A 19,723-nucleotide genomic window follows, 5' to 3' on the forward strand; every position below is an offset into this window, starting at 1 on the left:
TGGCAGATGGAGTTTAATTGAGATAAATGCGAGGTGCTGCATTTTGGGAAAGCAAATCTAAGCAGGACTTATACACTTAATGGTAAGGTCATAAAGAGTGTTGCTGAACAAAGAGACCTTGGAGTGCAGGTTCATAGCTCCTTGAAAGTGGAGTCGTAGGTAGATAGGATAGTGAAGAAGGTGTTTGGTATGCTTTCCTTTATTGGTCAGAGTATTGAGTACAGGAGGTGGGATGTCATGTTGTGGCTGTACAGGACTTTGCTAGGCCACTGTTGGAATATTGTGTGCAATTCTGATCTCCTTCCTATCGGAAAGATGTTGTGGAACTTGAAAGGGTTCAGAAAAGATTTACAAGGATGTTGCCAGGGTTGGAGGATTTGAACTACAGGGAGATGCTGAACAGGCTGGGGCTGTTTTGCCTGGAGCGTTGGAGGCTGAGGGGTGACCTAATAGAGGTTTAAAAAATTATGAGTGGCATGGATAGGATAAATAGGCAAAGTTTTTTTCCCTGGGGTCGGGGAGTCCAGAACTAGAGGGCATGGGTTTAAGGTGAGAGGGGAGAGATATAAAAGGGATCTAAGGGGCAACTTTTCATGCAGAGGGTGGCGCGTGTATGGAATGAGCTGCCAGAAGAGGTGGTGGAGGCTGGTACAATTGCAACATTTAAAAGGCATCTGGATGGGTATATGAATAGGAAGGGTTTGGAGGGATGTGGGCCGGGTGCTGGCAGGTGGGACTAGATTGGGTTGGGATATCTGGTCGGCATGGACGGGTTGGACTGAAAGGTTTGTTTCCATGCTGTACATCTCTATGACTCTATAACAAGAGGTAGAAATTGGGCCATAGTGATAAACTACAGTAGAAAAGAACATTGAACTTAGGAGAAAATGGATTCTGGATTTGTGGTGCTGGAAGAGCACAGCAGTTCAGGCAGCATCCAAGTAGCTTCGAAATCGACGTTTCGGGCAAAAGCCCTTCATCAGGAATAAAGGCAGTGAGCCTGAAGCGTGGAGAGATAAGCAAGAGGAGGGTGGGGGTGGGGAGAAGGTAGCATAGAGTACAATGGGTGAGTGGGGGAGGGAATGAAGGTGTTAAGTCAGGGAGGAGAGGGTGGAGTAGATAGGTGGAAAAGGAGATAAGCAGGTAGGACAAGTCCGCACAAGTCATGGGGACAGTGCTGAGCTGGAAGTTTAGAACTAGGGTGAGGTGGGGGAAGGGGAAATGAAGAAACTATTGAAGTCCACATTGATGCCCTGGGGTTGAGGTGTTCCGAGGCGGAAGATGAGGCGTTCTTCCTCCAGGCGTCTGGTAGTGAGGGAGCGGTGGTGAAGGAGGCCCAGGACCTCCGTGTCCTCGGCAGAGTGGGAGGGGGAGTTGAAATGTTGGGCCACGGGGCGGTTTGGTTGATTGGTGCGGGTGTCCCGGAGATGTTCTCTAAAGCGCTCTGCTAGGAGGCTCCCAGTCTCCCCAATGTAGAGGAGACCGCATCGGGAGCAACGGATACAATAAATGATATTAATGGATGTGCAAGTAAAACTTTGATGGATGTGGAAGGCTCCTTTAGTGCCTTGGATAGAGGTGAGAGAGGAGGTGTGGGCACAGGTTTTACAGTTCCTACGGTGGCAGGGGAAAGTGCCAGGATGGGAGGGTGGGTTGTAGGGGGACGTGGACCTGACCAGGTAGTCACGGAGGGAATGGTCTTTGCGGAAGGCAGAAAGGGGTGGGGAGGGAAATATATCCCTGGTGGTGGGGTCTGTTTGGAGGTGGCGGAAATGTCGGCGGATGATTTGGTTTTTGCGAAGGTTTATAGGGTGGAAGGTGAGCACCAGGGCGTTCTGTCCTTGTTACGGTTGGAGGGGTGGGGTCTGAGGGCGGAGGTGCGGGATGTGGATGAGGTGCATTGGAGGGCATCTTTAACCACGTGGGAAGGAAAATTGCGGTCTCTAAAGAAGGAGGCCATCTGGTGTGTTCTGTGGTGGAACTGGTCCTCCTGGGAGCAGATCCGGTGGAGGCGGAGGAATTGGGAATAGGGGATGGCATTTTTGCAAGAGGTAGGGTGGGAAGAGGTGTAATCCAGGTAGCTGTGGGAGCCGGTGGGTTTGTAAAAAATGTCAGTGTCAAGTCGGTCATCATTACTGGAGATGGAAAGGTCCAGGAAGGGGAGCGAGGTGTCAGAGATGGTCCAGGTAAATTTAAGGTCAAGGTGGAATGTGTTGATGAAGTTGATGAATTGCTCAACCTCCTCGCGGGAGCACGAGGTGGTGCCAATGCAGTCATCAATGTAGCGGAGGAAGAGGTGGGAGTGGTGCCGGTATAATTACGGAAGATCAACTGCTCTACGTAGCCAACAAAGAGACAAGCATAGCTGGGGCCCATACGTGTTCCCATGACTACCCCTTTGGTCTGGAGGAAGTGGGAGGATTCAAAGGAGAAATTGTTAAGGGTGAGGACCAGTTCGGCCAAACGAATGAGAGTGTTGGTGGAAGGGTACTGTTGGGGACGTCTGAAGAGGAAAAAACGGAGGGCTTGGAGGCCCTGGTCATGGCGGATGCAGGTGTAGAGGGATTGGATATCCATGGTGAAGATGAGGTGTTGGGGGCCAGGGAAACGGAAGTCTTGGAGGAGGTGGAGGGCGTGGGTCGTGTCTCGAATGTATGTGGGGAGTTCCTGGATTAGGGGGGATAGGACAGTGTCGAGGTAGGTAGAGGTGAGTTCAGTGGGGCAAGAGCATGCTGAGACAATGGGTCGGCCAGGGTGGTCAGGCTTGTGGATCTTGGGAAGGAGGTAGAACCGGGTAGTGCGGGTTTCCTGGACTATGAGGTTGGAAGCTGTGGGTGGGAGATCTCCTGAGGTGATGAGGTTCTGTATGGTCTGGGAGATGATGGTTTGGTGATGGGGGGTGGGGTCATGGTCGAGGGGGCAGTAGGAAGAGGTGTCCTTGAGTTGACGTCTGGCTTCAGCGGTGTAGAGGTCAGTGCGCCAGACTACCACTGCACCCCCTTTATCTGCTGGCTTGATGGTGAGGTTGGGACTGGAACAGAGGGATTGGAGGGCTGCGCGTTGTGAGGGTGAGAGGTTGGAGTCGGGGAGGGGGGACGACAGGTTGAGACGGTTAATGTCCCGGCAGCAGTTGGAAATGAAGAGGTCGAGGGCAGGTAATAGGCCAGCGCGGGGTGTCCAGGTAGATGCAGTGTGTTGGAGGTGGGCGAAGGGGTCCTCGGAAGGTGGGCGGGAGTCCTGATTGTGAAAGTAAGCTCGGAGGCGGAGGCGACGGAAGAATTGTTCGACATCACGGCATGTATTAAATTCATTGATGTGTGCTCATGCTGCAGCCCAGGGTTCATGTTTACCATATAGAATATTCTTTATCACTTCAGGTTGATTAAATTTAAACTTCACTTATTTTTGTTGCATGTACTGCACATAAGATTTTACTTTGTTTTGCATGATCAACTGCTTGTAACTTATGTTTCTAAATATACAGGAACAAGTGGTATATTAAATTGAAATATCAATTGATATGAGGTATAATGTAGTTTCAAACAATGGTCTCCATAAAGTTTTTTTTAAAAAAGTTTGCTTTGTAAAATGTTTCTCAGAATAAATATTTCCAAAAGCAGCCTCATGGAGGCAAACATCTTGGGTTGTGTCTGAGGTTGATGTGTATGAGATGTTCACTTGTCCTGGTAATCCACAGTGAGATAAGTGGATATCCATATTTACTTAGATTTGAATGTACAAGATTTTGGCTTTGGCTGTAATGTCACTGCCTTAAAAAACACTTCTTTTTTACAAGTTATTAAAATGCAACTTCCCATTTTTCCAATATTCGCCAAATCCTAGAAATAGTACTGAAATAATCAATGAAAAATATCATTGTTTCTTCACTAATCAGAGCTTCCTTGTGATTAATATTCACCATGACATCATCATGATAACCTGACCATAGGGAAGGGTTGTTGCAGTCTTACTGCATCAGACTTAAAGAGGTGTGGCACCTTCCCAAGGGAATATGCACAAATGTGCAGGGAAACATTGCTGTGAATGCACATGACCTGTACATTGATGGAATGACACGATTTTCTAAAACTCTGGCTGCTCAATACCTGGAGAAAGAACACCTCATTTTCCATCTGGGATCATCCAATCACACGGGATCAATGTCGATTTCACCAGTTTTCTGATCTCCCCTCCCCCCACCTTATCCCAGATCCAACCCTCCAACTCGGCACTGCCCTCTTGAACTGTCCTACCTGTCCATCTTCCTTCCCACCTATTCCCTCCACCCTCCTCTCCGACCTATCACCATCAACACCCACCCTCGTCTACCTATTACATTTCCAGCTACCTTGCCCCCAGCCCCACCCCCTCCCAGTTATCTCTCAGTCCACTTACCCCCTAACACTCCTGATGGGCTTACACCCGAAACATCGACTGTCCTGATTCTCGGATGCTGCCTGACCAGCCGTGCTTTTCCAACACCACACGTTTTGACTCTGATCTCCACCATCTGCAGTCCTCACTTTCTTTGACACAATTTTCTGTTCATTAGTTTCCAGGCATTGTACTGGTGCCTGTATACTGATGTGGCATGCCAGCTGCAGAGGCAGGGACTATTGCCCTCTGTTTCCCAATGCAACATCTTTTGGCAAGATGATGTGCTTCTTCATCTAACAAAAAATATAACAGTGACAATTAAGGTGCATCAGTTGGTAATTAAGAGATGTGGCAGAGGAAGAAAGGAACAGGCCATGTTTATAGATCAGACCAAACCCCACTCAAATATATCAAGGAGATAGCTGAGATCCTAACATTTGTCTTATTTAAAGGCAAGTGTAAGGTGCTGTATGCTAGATGTAATTTAATTGGTCACACTACATAGCTTTAAGCAAAACAACTTTATTCTTAGCCCCAGTTAAAATACAAACAAAAGAAAGAAGAATTAGTGTAACATTAACTCTATTGTAAAACTTAACAGCATATTAGATTACTTGACTACTAAACAGCAACTGTTCCAATATAACAACATCCCACAAACACATCCTTGGCAAAAGCAAAGTCAGTAAAACAGATTGTCTCATATGTGATTCTGACAGCAGAAAGAGAACCCAAGCTTTTTGCTGTAACAGAGAGAAAGTTCTGGTAGAGAGAGAGCGGAAGAGGGAGAGAGCTTCCAAACCCCCAACAGCTGTTGAAAAAGCTGAACTAAAACCCTGGTTCTATAGGAGCCTGTGCTATCCATTCATGATGCTTCTATTATTCCAATTTTAATTTAAAAAACTCAAGATCGCACAAGCTGTTTTTTTCTGTTGGCTCGGAGTGACAGCTCAGTACCTTTGGCTCAAAGCCTCCCTTCAAAATAAAGTGACAGAAGTCATAGTGTTGTTACATCATGTAGAAATTGAGAGCAATAGTAATCTTTGGTACAACAGGCAGTGCATGGGAATGAGTTGATTGTACAAAATCCTGCTCCACTGTGGCAAAGATGTCTCTAACTATTTATTTTGAAGTTTAGAGCCTTTGCCTCCACTGTCTTAGACAATAGACAATAGACAATAGATGCAGGAGTAGGCCATTCAGCCCTTCGAGCCTGCACCGCCATTCAATATGATCATGGCTGATCATTCCCAATCAGTATCCTGTTCCAGCCTTATCTCCATAACCCTTGACTCCACTATCTTTAAGAGCTCTATCCAATTCTTTCTTAAATGAATCCAGAGACTGGGCCTCCACTGCCCTCTGGGGCAGAGCATTCCACACAGCCACCACTCTCTGGGTGAAGTAGTTTCTCCTCATCTCTGTCCTAAATGGTCTACCCCGTATTTTTAAGCTGTGTCCTCTGGTTCGGCACTCCCCCATCAGCAGAAATATGTTTCCTCCTGCCAGAGTGTCCAATCCTTTCATAATCCTATACGTTTCAATCAGATCCCCTCTCAGTCTTCTAAACTCAAGGGTATACAAGCCCAGTCGCTTCAGTCTTTCCGTGTAAGGCAATCCTGCCATTCCAGGAATTGACCTCGTGAACCTACGCTGCACTCCCTCAATAGCCAGAATGTCTTTCCTCAAATTTGGAGACCAGAACTGTACACAGTACTCCAGGTGTGGTCTCACCAGGGCCCTGTACAGCTGCAGAAGCACCTCTTTGCTTCTATACTCAATCCCTCTTGTTATGAAGGCCAGCATGCTATTAGCCTTCTTCACGACCTGCTGTACCTGCATGCTTGCCTTCATTGACTGGTGTGGACAAGAACACCCAGATCTCTCTGAACAGCCCCTTTACCTAATTTGATACCATTGAGGTAGTAATCTGCCTTCCTGTTCTTGCCACCAAAGTGGATAACCAGACATTTATCCACATAACCAGACATTTATCAATCATGTTGATCATATTTGGCTATGGTATATCCTGTCCTGAAGGAAGTATCTCCTTCCCTATCTCTTTCCTGCTGCTCTGCAACTTCCTTCCTGGGTACCCTGCCTTTCGTCACACCTTCTTCTGTTGCCTGTCTGTAGGAAGGTGCTGCATGCATTTTTTCCATCTTCCTTCCTTCATTTATTCTTATCTCAGAGAGCATGGCAGACTGTCCTTGCGAATGTAAGGAATATTCCGTAAGCGCCACACAGATTTGTTCTTCCTCTTCCACTCCACCCTTGTAATCAGCCACCGACTCTTCAGTGTTTAACGTGTTAGCTGAATTCTGTACAAGGGAGAAACACATAATTCTAGCTTTTTGATGTGCTTATGACACCAGCATAACATTGTCAGGCCTTAGAACTGTGAAAGTGAGGTTTATTTCAACTCAGCACAATTTTAAAAGCTCCAATAGATTGTTGTTTAATACTTTTGTGATTTCCTCCCTGTAGCAACCCTTTTCATGACATGTAAAAATGGTATCTGCTGGAGGTGGGGTTAGGGCTTCCTCAGCCAGGATCCTCGGAGTTGGCTCAACTTAAAAAGTCTTTCCCTTAAATCTATTTTTTCTGCTCCAAAACTCTCTTCAGCTTGAAAACCCTCCTTAAGATAAATCCTTTCACACAGCTTTTGGTCATTCTTCCTAACCTCTATCTTCAGAGCTGGGTGCGTGTTTCTTTGCCTTATTGAAATTTTTTTAGATTACTTACAGTGTGGAAACAGGCCCTTCGGCCCAACAAGTCCACACCGCCCCGCCGAAGCGCAACCCACCCATACCCCTACATTTACCCCTTACCTAACACTACGGACAATTTAGCATGGCCAATTCACCTGACCTGCACATCTTTGGACTGTGGGAGGAAACCGGAGCACTCGGAGGAAACCCACGCAGACACGGGGAGAATGTGCAAACTCCACACAGTCAGTCGCCTGAGGTGGGAATTGAACCCAGGTCTCTGGCGCTGTGAGGCAGCAGTGCTAACCACTGTGCCACCGTGCCGCCCTAAACTAGAATCTCACTTTACTGCGAAGTTTGGATGAGATCATTTCCTGGAAAGTTATATGAATATCCTCTATATTCTTCTTTGCCAACTTCCATGGACTTTTGGAGGTTTGTTTCTGGAATAAAAGATTGAACGAATTGGTTGAGAAAGCAGAATGCTAAGGTTAAGATCAGACCAAGAAGGGCACTTTAATTGAGCTAAGTGTTATCTCCCTCTTACTGAAGTTTTCTGAGTTCAAATTTCAAAAATAAATGCTGAGTCTTAAAGAAGTACATTTTTTGTTCCAGACAACAAGAATGCAACGCAAGTAATTCTATACTACAAATGCAATGCCAACTGTACCTTCGATCAAGAAGTGAAAATTCCATTGATTAATGAAGCCAGAGAGAAAGCTTTGGCAATTGTAGGACAGCAACAGATGTCACAAACAGAATACAAACGTAGAAAAATTGCAGGAACATTGGAAAGCAGCAGTGTCCGAGCTTCAGCTGCAGCTTCTAATCCCTGCTGCACCCAGGTAGGAACATCTGCCATAGTTTCTCAAAATCTCTTCTCATTTCTCACTCTGCTTGTTTTGACATTTTACCAGAATACTGATGAGTAGAAGCATCACATACACTTAGATATTTTTTACATCAGTGACAGTGGAAAGAGGTCTGTTACTAATTATTCATGGAGTTATATTCCATTCTGTTTTCATCATCCATTTTGTTTCCATCCATCATCATAGTCCCATATTTTGTTATGATCTGAACAGTTACACTGATTCAATTTCACCTTTATTTAGTTATGAATTCAACTTATTGCTCATTTAGTTTCACCTCAGATGAAACAATGTTATTCAGTTTCTCGCACTATAGATAGATATGATACATACTAGGAGGAATGTTCTTTTTGACACTCCAGAGCTCTGTCCTCAGAAGATTGTTAGAAATTGCTTGGTAGGACTCAAGGGATTAGAGGGATTTTGGTGAGTCTTATGAAGGCTTTTTGTTAAAGGTCAGAAAATTATTCTGTAACAATGACTTAAATACCTCATTATCAAGAAAACTTCTGACAGCCATCAAACACCTATGATAGCCCTTGTCATGTGAATGGATACAATGTTTATAGAGTTTCTGACAGGCAGAAGAAACAGAACAAAGTGATTAGTTTTGTTTTGACTTCAGAGTAGACAAATGAAGTTTTTAGTTGAAGAAACAGCAGTATAGTTAATTTCAGGGGAATCAGACTCTTCAGGATAAATGTTTTCTCGTGTGTGAGTTTCCAAACTGGAAGACCTTCCAGTGCCCTTCCAAAAAGTCAGTCTACAGAGCAGCAGTTGTCAGGGGCAGTGTCCATCACCTTTATATTTCACTTGCAACTGTTTTGAAGTGGCGATCTGGATACCTAGGAGGTTGACACCTTGTGGCCAGTACAGTAAAGAAGGTCTTTGGTCACGTGACTGGATGCATGTGGCCATCCACTGGTCATTGAGTTGGCAATGAGAATATGCTGATGGAGCTAGCATGCCCTAGGATCTTTGCATTGATGACCTTGTCCTGCTAAAAAGCTATTGAGTATACATCTGCAACAGGGAAGATGGAATGTATTCAGCTTTATCTCTTGTCTATCATCTCCAGGCATCACCCTTAAGGAGGAGTGCACTAAGGCTACGGGCTTGGTCATCTCACAGTTTGTTGTTCTCAGTTGGTTGCTGTTGTTTTACACTCTCACTCAGGTTGGACATAAAAGTTTATGCACATAAAAGCCTTTCTGCACAGTGTGTGGATTTCAGCAACAAGTGATAGATTTGCGCTACTTGGGTACTTAGCTATATGAAACTATGAACAACCTTCAGTGTCACATTGTCAATGCAAATTGATAATAGTATGTTAACATCCTGGACCATGACTTGTCTTCCTGTTGTAGACTTTTCAGTCCTGAAACCGCATTGGGATTCAGAGTAGATGCATCTTAAAAGAGGGGACCTTTAAGATATCAGCTTGGAGAAGAGAAAGGAAAGTTGATTTGCCAGTAGTTTAGTGGGAATAGGACTGAGATTTGGAAAGTGAGTCTTATGGACAAGAGAGGACATTAGGGAGGATAGAAGTGAACATGGAGAAAGTTGAAAGATTCAGCTGGTGCAGGAGAACGATAAGGAAAATTTGGCTAATGAATAAGGGAGACAGAGGGTTGCAACAAAAGCAGTTGAATGAATGGTCTCTTGTTTGGAGACAAGGAAATCCTTGCACTTGTCTAATGAGGTACGGACGAGCGGTTTGAAGAGATAGGTGGCACTGGAGAAGGAAGCCAGGGGTTATTTTTTGCATTGCTGAATAATTATGGATTAGTGAGCAGTTTTGGCGTAATAGAAGTAATGGGTCTGATAATGCTTGATATAGTGATGAATAGCTGAACCAGTTGTATACCACAAGCTTTAATTTCGATATCCCTTGGACTTCTAAAGCAGTAAAGCTGAAGCCAAAACATATTTTCAATTGAATGTCTATTTTGACAGGCTGTTTTGTCAAAACAGGCACTGAGCAGACTTTTCTCTTTTGACTTACGTAAAAAAGAAGCTAATAGTACATAATGCAGAAAATTTCACTCTGTCATGAGTAAACTTATAAAATGGCTCATACAGCATTAAATATTACAAATGATTTATAATGATAAATATTATTTTGTGCAGAAAAACGTGCTACATGCCTTAACAACAGATTGCACAGGGCCAAAAGTCATTGAGTACACTGTAGAATTATCCATGCCGGGCAATTTTGAATGTCCAGACAAAATATCGATTCCTGTATCCAGAGCACGCAGGGTGACTGCAGAGTCACCAGAGACATGTGGAAGGAACGTGAATAAAACAGGTAATGTTTGAAATATATTTTGTCATTCAACCTTATTTTAGCTAATTTACTTCATAAAGCTTGATTTATAATTGGTGAGTAACAATTAATATTTATTAGTATGAATTAATATTTATGACACAAAGAAATAATGTTTACCTTAGATGTTAAATGCTTTCGTTTTGTTGTCAGTCATTCTTTCATATCTTTAAAAAGCAGTAGATCTTAACTATGCGCTGTAGAAAATATTCAAAAAAATAGGCATCAATTAAAAATATTTCCTGTGTTTCCAAGAAGTTATTTTGTATCTTGAAGTATGTTTTTCTCAATATTCAGTGAACTGTGTGCAATTTTGGCTTATGAGTTATATAACTTTCATAAAATCCCAAATGTAATACAATCTTTGTTTATTTAGTTCATGATATTCTCTGTTTTTGTGTTATTAAAGGTTTATATAGATATCATTACCTAAGGTGCTAGTCATGGATTATCTAGGTAAATCGAAGGTTCATTAAAAAAATGCAAAACATCTTATTACCACAAAATACTTTAGTAAAAAATAGAAGCGTTGATTTCTGTGTATCATGACTGTTTTTTTCACTAGATGGCAAATCATGATTTTGCTTCTTTTCTTAGCTGCCAAAGTAGTTTTACAAGAGCTTAATTAAACTATTGGTCAAACATTTTATTATGTTTTACCCTGAGATGTTTAACTAACTTAGCAAGGAGGTTTAAATTATTCAAATTCTACATTCTAAATCGTAGCTTAGTATCTCAATCAGTAGCCTATATATTGATCATACAAGTAAAATTATGGTAGTTTTAAATTATTCTTTGTGAATCAAAACAATGTGGACAGTGCTAGGTCAGACATAAAGGGGGTGAACTCTTTGAGAAGGGAGGTTTTGGTGGTGTAATGCTTCTACCTGCCTTTCCATGTCTGCCCCAGTCAAACTCATTGTAGCTGCATGCAGACTCCTGCCAGGTACCCAACATTTGGGGTGAGCAAAAATCCAAATCCTAATGGTGCTACAGCAGCATTGCCACTCTATCACTGAAATAGGCAGTGAGGAACATTAAAAGGACAGAATTGCACTCCAAATTGAAAAGATGATTCATTTTGAAGATCTTGACAAAGATGAACACCTTCTCTTTGTAAGCCTTTGCTGCTAATCAGATGAAGAAGCATTTGGGTAACTCTCATTTGGGTAACTCTGAGCATCAATGTTCCTTCACGGGGACTATCACTTGTGAAAACTGGTGGTAGGATCCAGAATTGCAGTATTACTGTTGGTGTGGCGGTATTAGCAGGCTGAGAGGTGGCAGGGATGGAGGTAGGCAAAGCCTGTCCTGGGTATTGGGTGTCACCGCCTGCACCTTTTCTCCAGTTTTGTGGTGATTTCACCTGTCTTCACATTATGTTCATAGAACATAAACTCATCCTAATCTGTCACAGTATAATATTTGTTTAGGGCAATGGTGGCTCAATATATCATGACTTTAACTGAGAATAATGTGCCAATAATCATGCCCACTGTGACACAAATTATCATAAAATGCATTAGTATATAAAATTCCAATGAAACCTCCAAAACCCAATTTGCCTGACTGACTACTATTCAGGACAAAAGCAAACCACACCAGGTTTATTCACTAATAGTACAGATAACTCTATTGATTATAATAGTTTAGTTTAGAAAGAACAGAAAAAACAAATGATTTCTAATTTATGCAACCTAAATTATTCACCTTAAAATTCTCAAATACGCACAAACTAAATCTTGACTAAACCAGATAAAAGATTAACAGTTTAATACATATTATTAGAGCTCTCACTGACTTCTCATCATTTTAATTTTATTCTTTTATCAGTTTTCATTTGAGCTGTGATCTATGAAGTATGAGCTAAAAATGACTTTTTGACTGTGAGTAACAGCTTGTTTTAAAAGGAAACCAGTTCAAACAATCTTTTGTGTCTTCATTAGGCCAGGCCCAGAAGTTAATTGCAGTTTGGTTCCTGATCAAAGGTAATGCAGACTGTTTGTCACCGGGGAAGAGCATTATGTTTAAACAGATAGCAAATGTTAACTAGTAATGAGATCTGTACCTGGGAAATGGCTTTAGCAAATCTGGAAAAGACTTTATACTCAAGCAGATGGCAGTTATTGAATGGTAATTGAGACCTCATAGAAGGGACAGAGAGTCTGTCAGTGAGTGAGAGTTTTAATTGGGTTTTGGACTACATTTTATGTGAGAAGGAATTTGGCTGTTAAAGCTACATCATGAAGATTTGAATGTTTCCAGCTTAACACTCCTTATCAACCTTTTGAAGTTCAGAGAACAGAAGACTAAGTAATAATTATTATTGCCTTTACCTTCGTGAAGTATAAGGGTGACTATGATAAACATCTTTAGAAAATCAACCAAGAAACTATTATTGTTCCTGTGGACAACGCACTGTGCGAATCACTTAAGTAATCTGGCCAGTTTTGTTATTTTCTTTTATTTCTCTACTAACTGTGTTTGTTTGTCTGTTTGAATGTTGTATGAATGGTGCTGAAAGCAAAGCTTATTGGATTTAAATCACAGACACCATGTAAATGACTTTGATGTTGAAATTTGGTCTGCTGAAGTTGTTGTATAGTTCATAAATTGTTTTTTTTTGTTTGAGCTATAAAGCATTGGCAAGAATTGATTTTTTGCAAAGTCTGTGATTGGTTATTCAACGGTCTGTTTCGGAACCATTGGGGTCAGTTTTAAGGGTCTTTGAAGGTTTTCAATTCATTGTGTTGCAAACACAGAGGAGAAAGGCTGATTTTGTTTGGCTCCATATTGGTGTTGTAACAATACACTGGGGGTGGAAAAAGAAAAATGACAGGTAAATAAAATTCTAAATGTCAAAACTCCTGATCACGAGGTGGAAAGTTATTTTTCTCCCAGTCCTTTTGGTTTTTGCAATGTCGAGCTGCTGATGTCTGTAGGTTGATGGTTGTCCTTTGATTCATGGTTCATCAAGTTAACTTAGGTCTTATATGAATTCTTTATTTTAAACTTACTGGGATTTTCTGTCATGAATAGAGAGGGGGAGTTTATGGTATCTTCAGAATGGATGTTCTCATTCCCTCCTTCTCTTTGTGCCTTCAGGTTTGAAACAGTCTTCAGCTTAACCAATTAGAGAGCTGTTGCCAGGCAAAATTTAAACTGTGGGAGTATATGCAATTGCCCATGCTTACACATATGTTGTATATGTTCCGCATTTCAAAATCTATTTTGTTCTAAAAATTCCCTTATTTATTAAAGGCTTTTAGGAATGTACATCATTTCAACTTAATAATGTTTTAAAGTTGTTTCCTGCTATAAAGTCCTGATGTACCTAATTGTACAGTATTTCATTCATATTTAGAGATTCATTTTTACTTTGTGAGTTATTTCAGCTGGAAGTATATAAGTAACGTAAATATTGAAATATGTACATGGATTTTGTTTGTGCAAAATATTTCAGCAGGAATCTAACTCGAGCTTTAACATTAATTTCTAAGGGAAACCAGACTTCACTGAAATCCATTTCCATTACAGTGACAGTTTTCAGGAACACAACCACATGTTTAAGTGAAGACTTACACAAGACTTGTACTCACAGCAGAAATGTTGTCTTGGATTTGAAATTTCAAATGCGTTCCATCTCTAATAGGATCTTTTCCTCCTGCCCAAGTAGGATAAATCATCCAGTGTCCTTTTTAACAAAATTCCCTTCACTGAACTCCATGAGCAATATTGAATAGATTTGCAGTAGCCAAGTACCCTCTGGTAATTCAGTGACTAACATCCCCATCATTGAGACACTGACCACCCTTGACTGGCTATGATGGCCTTGGCACGTGGTCTGCATGACCAACATGAGACTCCCCAAGCAGGCCCTCTACTCCCAACTCCAAAATGACAGGCGAGCCGCAAGTGGACAGAGGAATGCTTTAGGGATACCCTCAAGACCTTATTGGCGAAGTGTGGCATTCCCACAAACACCAAGGAATCACTGGCCCAAGGCTGTCTAAAGTGGAGTAGGAGCATCCATGAAGGCATCGAGCAACTTGAGATTTGCTATCGGGTAAAAGTGGAAGCTAGGCAAAAACAGTGTAAGGAGTGCACTGCCACCTCAACTAACCACCCACTCCTTCACATGGCCACCTTATGCCACCTGAATGTGGAAGCCGCATCGAACTGTACAGTTACCAACGGACTTACCCTGAGAGTGGACGAGGATCATCCTGCGAGGGACCACTGATGATATTGATGGTGATTCAGTGGTCTTTAACTCTTCACAAGCCTCTTTCTTTTGAAGCATGAATCTTTCCTCATCACCATTCTGCTTGGTGGTTAACATGAGTCAGTTCTTTTTCCCATCGGCATGCATCCAGCAGCCATTATGACTTTTCCTCCCCCATATACTTGTCTCATTGATTCGGAGAGTCTGAGCAGCAGCATTGCCTGCTGCTGCCATGTTTGTTCTCCTGACTTCAAATTTGAGTTTCTGCCCCCCTAACAAGCTGGTAACATGGGTTTGTCTCTGGGCAGGTTAATGTGAAATCACTTCATGTTCTCCAAACTATACCATTTTACCTTGAATTAAAAGCAACAGGTAAAAATATAAAAACTGTTCTAAATTCTAGTATAGTTTTAAATCAAAATACAATTCCAATTCCTTTCTGATGCGAACCCTTCAGTGGAAGAAAGCACAGCCTATATAATCTGACATGTAATTTTGCCAATTGTAGTTTTCAAAAAATAGCCATGCTATAAGCTTTTCAATCATCAAAAATTAATTTTGTCAGAAAGAGAGCAAGTAAATCAAGAAATTGATTAAACTCAATACCCACAAGAGGAAACCTACTAATGTACCAGAAGACTGATCAACTTTGATTATTCTGAGATCAAAATTTTGAAGCTGTTGTCAGCAAAAGACATTGACGTTGATTGGTGTCAAAAGGCACTTTCATTTGCAATTGTTTAGCAATGCATTGTTCATCCTAAGATCATGAATTTTAAATTTTTTAGAGAGTCCATCAACCTAATATGTCCTTTTTGCAAACAATGTTTATGTAAATCTATTAATAAGCTTTGTGTGATTCAGAGTTTTAGTGCAGCAAGAGCTTAGATAACTTAAATGGAATTTCTGAGATCGACTTTGTGCAATGTAATATGAATAGTGGGTTTTGTGGCATATATGGAACACTCCTTGTTCCAGTCCTACTTGGGACCATTTTGCTTTCAGTTTTCTTCCTTCTCTCACCTTCACCTGGTCTTTCTCCAACTGTTTCCTTTCCTTCCTTTACTTCCTTTACTTCTGTTTCCATAGGCTAAACACCAACATCCACTACAAAACTACCGTTCCATAATCACGTGAACTACACTTCCGCACATCTGCTTCTTATAAAGACTCCATTCCTTTCTCTATGTCGCATTTATTCTGACCATGCCACCTTCCACAGAAGTGCCTCGAAGATGCCCTCCTTGTTCTTCAGTGGAGGATTCCCCATTCAGCTGTGTCTGACCTATTTCCCACCTTTCTGTCCTCACCTCTTCCCCTCTCTCCCAGAATAACGCTAGGGAGTCTCCCTTGTTTTCAATATCCACGCACTAGCCTCCGTATTCCTCTGCTATTTCTGCCACGTTCAGCAGAATGCAATCACCAAATGTATCTTCTTCTCCTATTTCTCATCTCTTGAACAACATCTTACTGGGACCATTCCCTCTGTGACACTCTGGTTAACTCCTTTGTCACCCCTAACACTTAGTTACTCTCCCATAGCACCTTCTCATACAATTGCAGCAAGTGTCAAGTTGCTTCTTTTATATCGTCTCTTTCTTCACTGTCCAAGGCTCCAAACACATCTTCCAGATGGAGCAGCATTTTACTTCTACTTCTTTCAGTCTGATCTACCATATACACTGCTCACAATGCGGTCTCCTTTACTCGGGCAAGAGAAAATGCAGATTGGTTGCACAATTTGCGGAATACCTATTGTCTGGCCATAAGACTTTCTGTGACGTTCCAGTTGTTGGCCTTTTCAATACACCATCTTGCTGACATTCCTGTCTTAGGCCTGCTGCATTATACCACTGAAACTCAAAACAAGCTGAATGAACAGCACCTCATTTTCCACTCTCACACTTTGCAATCTTCAGGACTCAACACTGAGGTGATACATTTTCCAAGAGTGAATTTGATTCCTTCCTGTCACCCTATAATTCTTCCTTCCGCTCCCTCTCATCTCCCACACCTCTTGCTTAGATCTTACCCCTCACCTTTTTTATATCCTTGCATTCACTGCTGGCTTTCCATTTTCATTACCTCACCCCTCACCCCAGCACTCCTCAACTCCTTTTTACCTTCCTGCTCCCTTGTATTTTCCAACCATTCCTTGCCCCCTTCCCTATTTCAACCCTATCATGAGCAGAATATTTTTGTGAACCCTATCATCATGCCCTTCTTAATTAAGTATATTTTTTGTTTGCACAATTACAAACTTTACTCCCTCACCAACCCCACGCTGACTGTCAGTCTCTAATCTTGCTCTTACGTTTCCTGCCTCAGTCTTTAAATCTCCTTGGTTATCACTCTGGGCTTCAATCCATTTGCCTTTGCACTACATTAACCTATCTCTCTGACCTACATTCAATTAAGTTCAATTAACCCCTGTCCTTGCATTACACTTAACCTGAAGATTTCACTTTTACTTGACTCTCCATGTGTAAGGGCAAAGGAACTTTTAAAATTTATTTATGAGATGTAGAATTTGCTTGTCAGGCTAGTTGTTTTTTCCCATTTTAAGTGACCCATGAGAACGTAGTGGTCGGCTGCTTTTTTGAACTGCTGAACCACTCTGGATCTGATAATTTAATGCATGAACTTTGTAAAGTAGTAAACAGAGCAGCAAATAAGGAAATTCTTTTTGGAGTGAACTAAAAACCTCGTCATGGGTGATCTAAGCAGTGAAACCTTTGCTTTACGAGACAGGTGGCTTTCTCAACAAGTTGGGGGTTGCTTCATTAAAGACTTTCTCAGCTTTGTGGTAGGATGCTAAAAGGAATGAATAAACTCTGTGTGGGGCATAACCACTTTTGCCATCAGCAGCCATCCTGTGGTGTGTCTTACAGGTTTTAAGGTGGTGAGTTTTACTGTTTGTCACAGGATGAAAACATCGTCAATGCTGCCAGGAGGGTGGGAGTTCATTGAGGTGAACTTGGTGTGGTACCTACCTTACAGCACATTGACAAGAATGGTAGCTCTTGTATTGTTGATATCTCTTTGACACTTGGCATAGGGATTGAAAAACCATCTGCATGGATTTGATGGCATGATTGTGAATATGCAGGGGATATGTGCTTCCAATTGAGTTACACGCCACGAGAAATGATCAGCAGTTCTTTACATCCCGTAAAACATCGTAGACCAAGGAGATGGTGTGAACAAGTTTACAATAGATATGCATTCACTGCACAAGCCGCCAATGTACTCCAAAGAAGAAAAGTTATTTCAACGAAACAAATTCTGATCTTTAATCTAACCACAGACAGAAAGACACACACACATATTTTATATTTTATATATATATTATATCTATATTATGTGTGTGTGTCCTCATTTCCTTTAACTTCAAAAGCACAAATCGTTAGGAAATATGGCCTAGTTGATTCCAGCCACCCTGAAGTGGTCAATTTTCTAAAATTTAAAAAGTTCAGTTTACTGAGCCTATTATGATAACTAAAATGTTTTAATCCAGTGAGCAACCTTTGTCCTGTTGCAGTCAATTTATGTCCTCAGTGTTCACTACACCTTCAAATCATTTATATCTTACAATAATGCAAGGTTACACTTTGGTGGGAAGAATAGAAATAAGAATCTTTTCCATATGGGTGGAACCAGATCAGTTATCTACATTGAGCCAAAGTATTATCTTGTACATAGTAGTATGATGCTATTTATTTTGTATTATATCCTAGTTATATGAACAAAAGGAATTAGAACAGAAGTGAACCATATAACTTCATACATGGGCATTCAGTAAGTTGATAGTTGATTTTCAACCTCATCTGTGTGGAAGCTATTTCTTTGATTCTCTTCCCTTTGAGTCCAAAAATACATCAACCTGAGTATGAATATACGCAAAGACTGAGCATCCAGTCCTCTGGGATAGAGGATTCCAAATATTTTCAGTTTGGCTATGCTGAGAGTGAAGAGTGTCCTTCTATCTTACTCATAAAGGACAATTCCTCATCCTGAGACTTTGACCCAATCAGGGAAATTAGCCTCTTAGCCTGTCAAGTGCTCTAAGAATATTGTTTTGCTGGGGGTCTCTTTTCATTTGTTTAAATGTAAAGAGTACAGACCCATCGTACTTCATCTCACCCCATAGTACAATGCTGTCATCTTGAGCAGACCAGTCTGCTAGTTCCTGCCAATGCTGCTGGACAAGCAATCCAGACCCTTGATTAATAATTCAGAAACATGATTTACATCCCCCCACATTGGTTGGGGAAATTAAATTCAGTGAAAAAAACTGAAAAAAAACCTCGCATTAATAATGATGACAATGAAACTACAGTACCAGATTGTTTGTTAATTCAGTTCTTTAGAGAAGGAAACCTACCCTGTCTGCCCTTTACATGAACCATGGCAATATAATTAGCTCTAAATTGCTCTCTGTAAGAGTTCAGCAAGCCATGCAGTTGTATCAAAGCTGCTCTGTATTGCTGTAATAGACATAGACTGCAGCAGTTTAAGAAGGAGGAACATCACAACTTTCATGAGGATAATTAGGATAGATAATAAAAGCTTTGCCAGTGATGTCTTATTCTGAAAATGACCAAGAAAATTGAAGTGTTTGGTGCACTACCTTGAAGGCAAATCCATTCTTCCTTGGGTGTGGAAACTGAAATTGTACATAGATCCACCAAAACTCTGTACACTACCACAAGACTTCCTTAATCTTGTACTCCAGCTTCCTTGCAACAAAGGTAATTGTACCATTTACTTTCATTATTGTTTTCTGTGCCTGCATATTAACATTGTTAATGAATATTTTCCAAACACACTGAATCATAAACACAAACAAAAACAGAAATTGTTGGTGAAACACAGCAGGTCATGGGAGCATCTGTGCAGAGAAAGCAGAGTTTCCTTCTTCAGAACTGATTTCAGAATTGATTTAATGTTTTCTCACTTTTTTTTGCTATTTTTCCACCTCACAGTTTTGTGAGATATAAATGATTTGCTTATTGCAATATAAGTAAAAAAAATCATAATATTGCCAGTGAGATCAAACTTGAAGGTGTTGAAAACAATGAGCACAATATAGATCAACTGCAACAGGATATAGGTAGGATGGCTGGAAGAATGGGGAGACAATTGTCAGATGGAATTTAATACAGACAAGTTCAAGTTGATGCATTTTTGCAGGAGGAATAGGGAGACA

The 19,723-nt window shown here is 41.3% G+C and overlaps 1 protein-coding gene across 1 annotated transcript in view; it reads left to right on the forward strand.

Moving 5' to 3' along the window:
• Positions 1-19,723, forward strand: part of LOC140486199 (cilia and flagella-associated protein 47-like) — a 482,883-nt gene that overhangs the window by 210,587 nt on the left and 252,573 nt on the right. Inside the window, exons 45-46 of the mRNA XM_072584990.1 lie at positions 7,704-7,933; positions 10,091-10,271. Coding sequence (XP_072441091.1) covers positions 7,704-7,933; positions 10,091-10,271 — 411 coding nt within the window. The remainder of the gene's footprint in view (positions 1-7,703; positions 7,934-10,090; positions 10,272-19,723) is intronic.

Source organism: Chiloscyllium punctatum, chromosome 15 (genome assembly GCF_047496795.1).
Source record: "Chiloscyllium punctatum isolate Juve2018m chromosome 15, sChiPun1.3, whole genome shotgun sequence".
NCBI classification, from domain to species: Eukaryota; Metazoa; Chordata; class Chondrichthyes; order Orectolobiformes; family Hemiscylliidae; genus Chiloscyllium; species Chiloscyllium punctatum.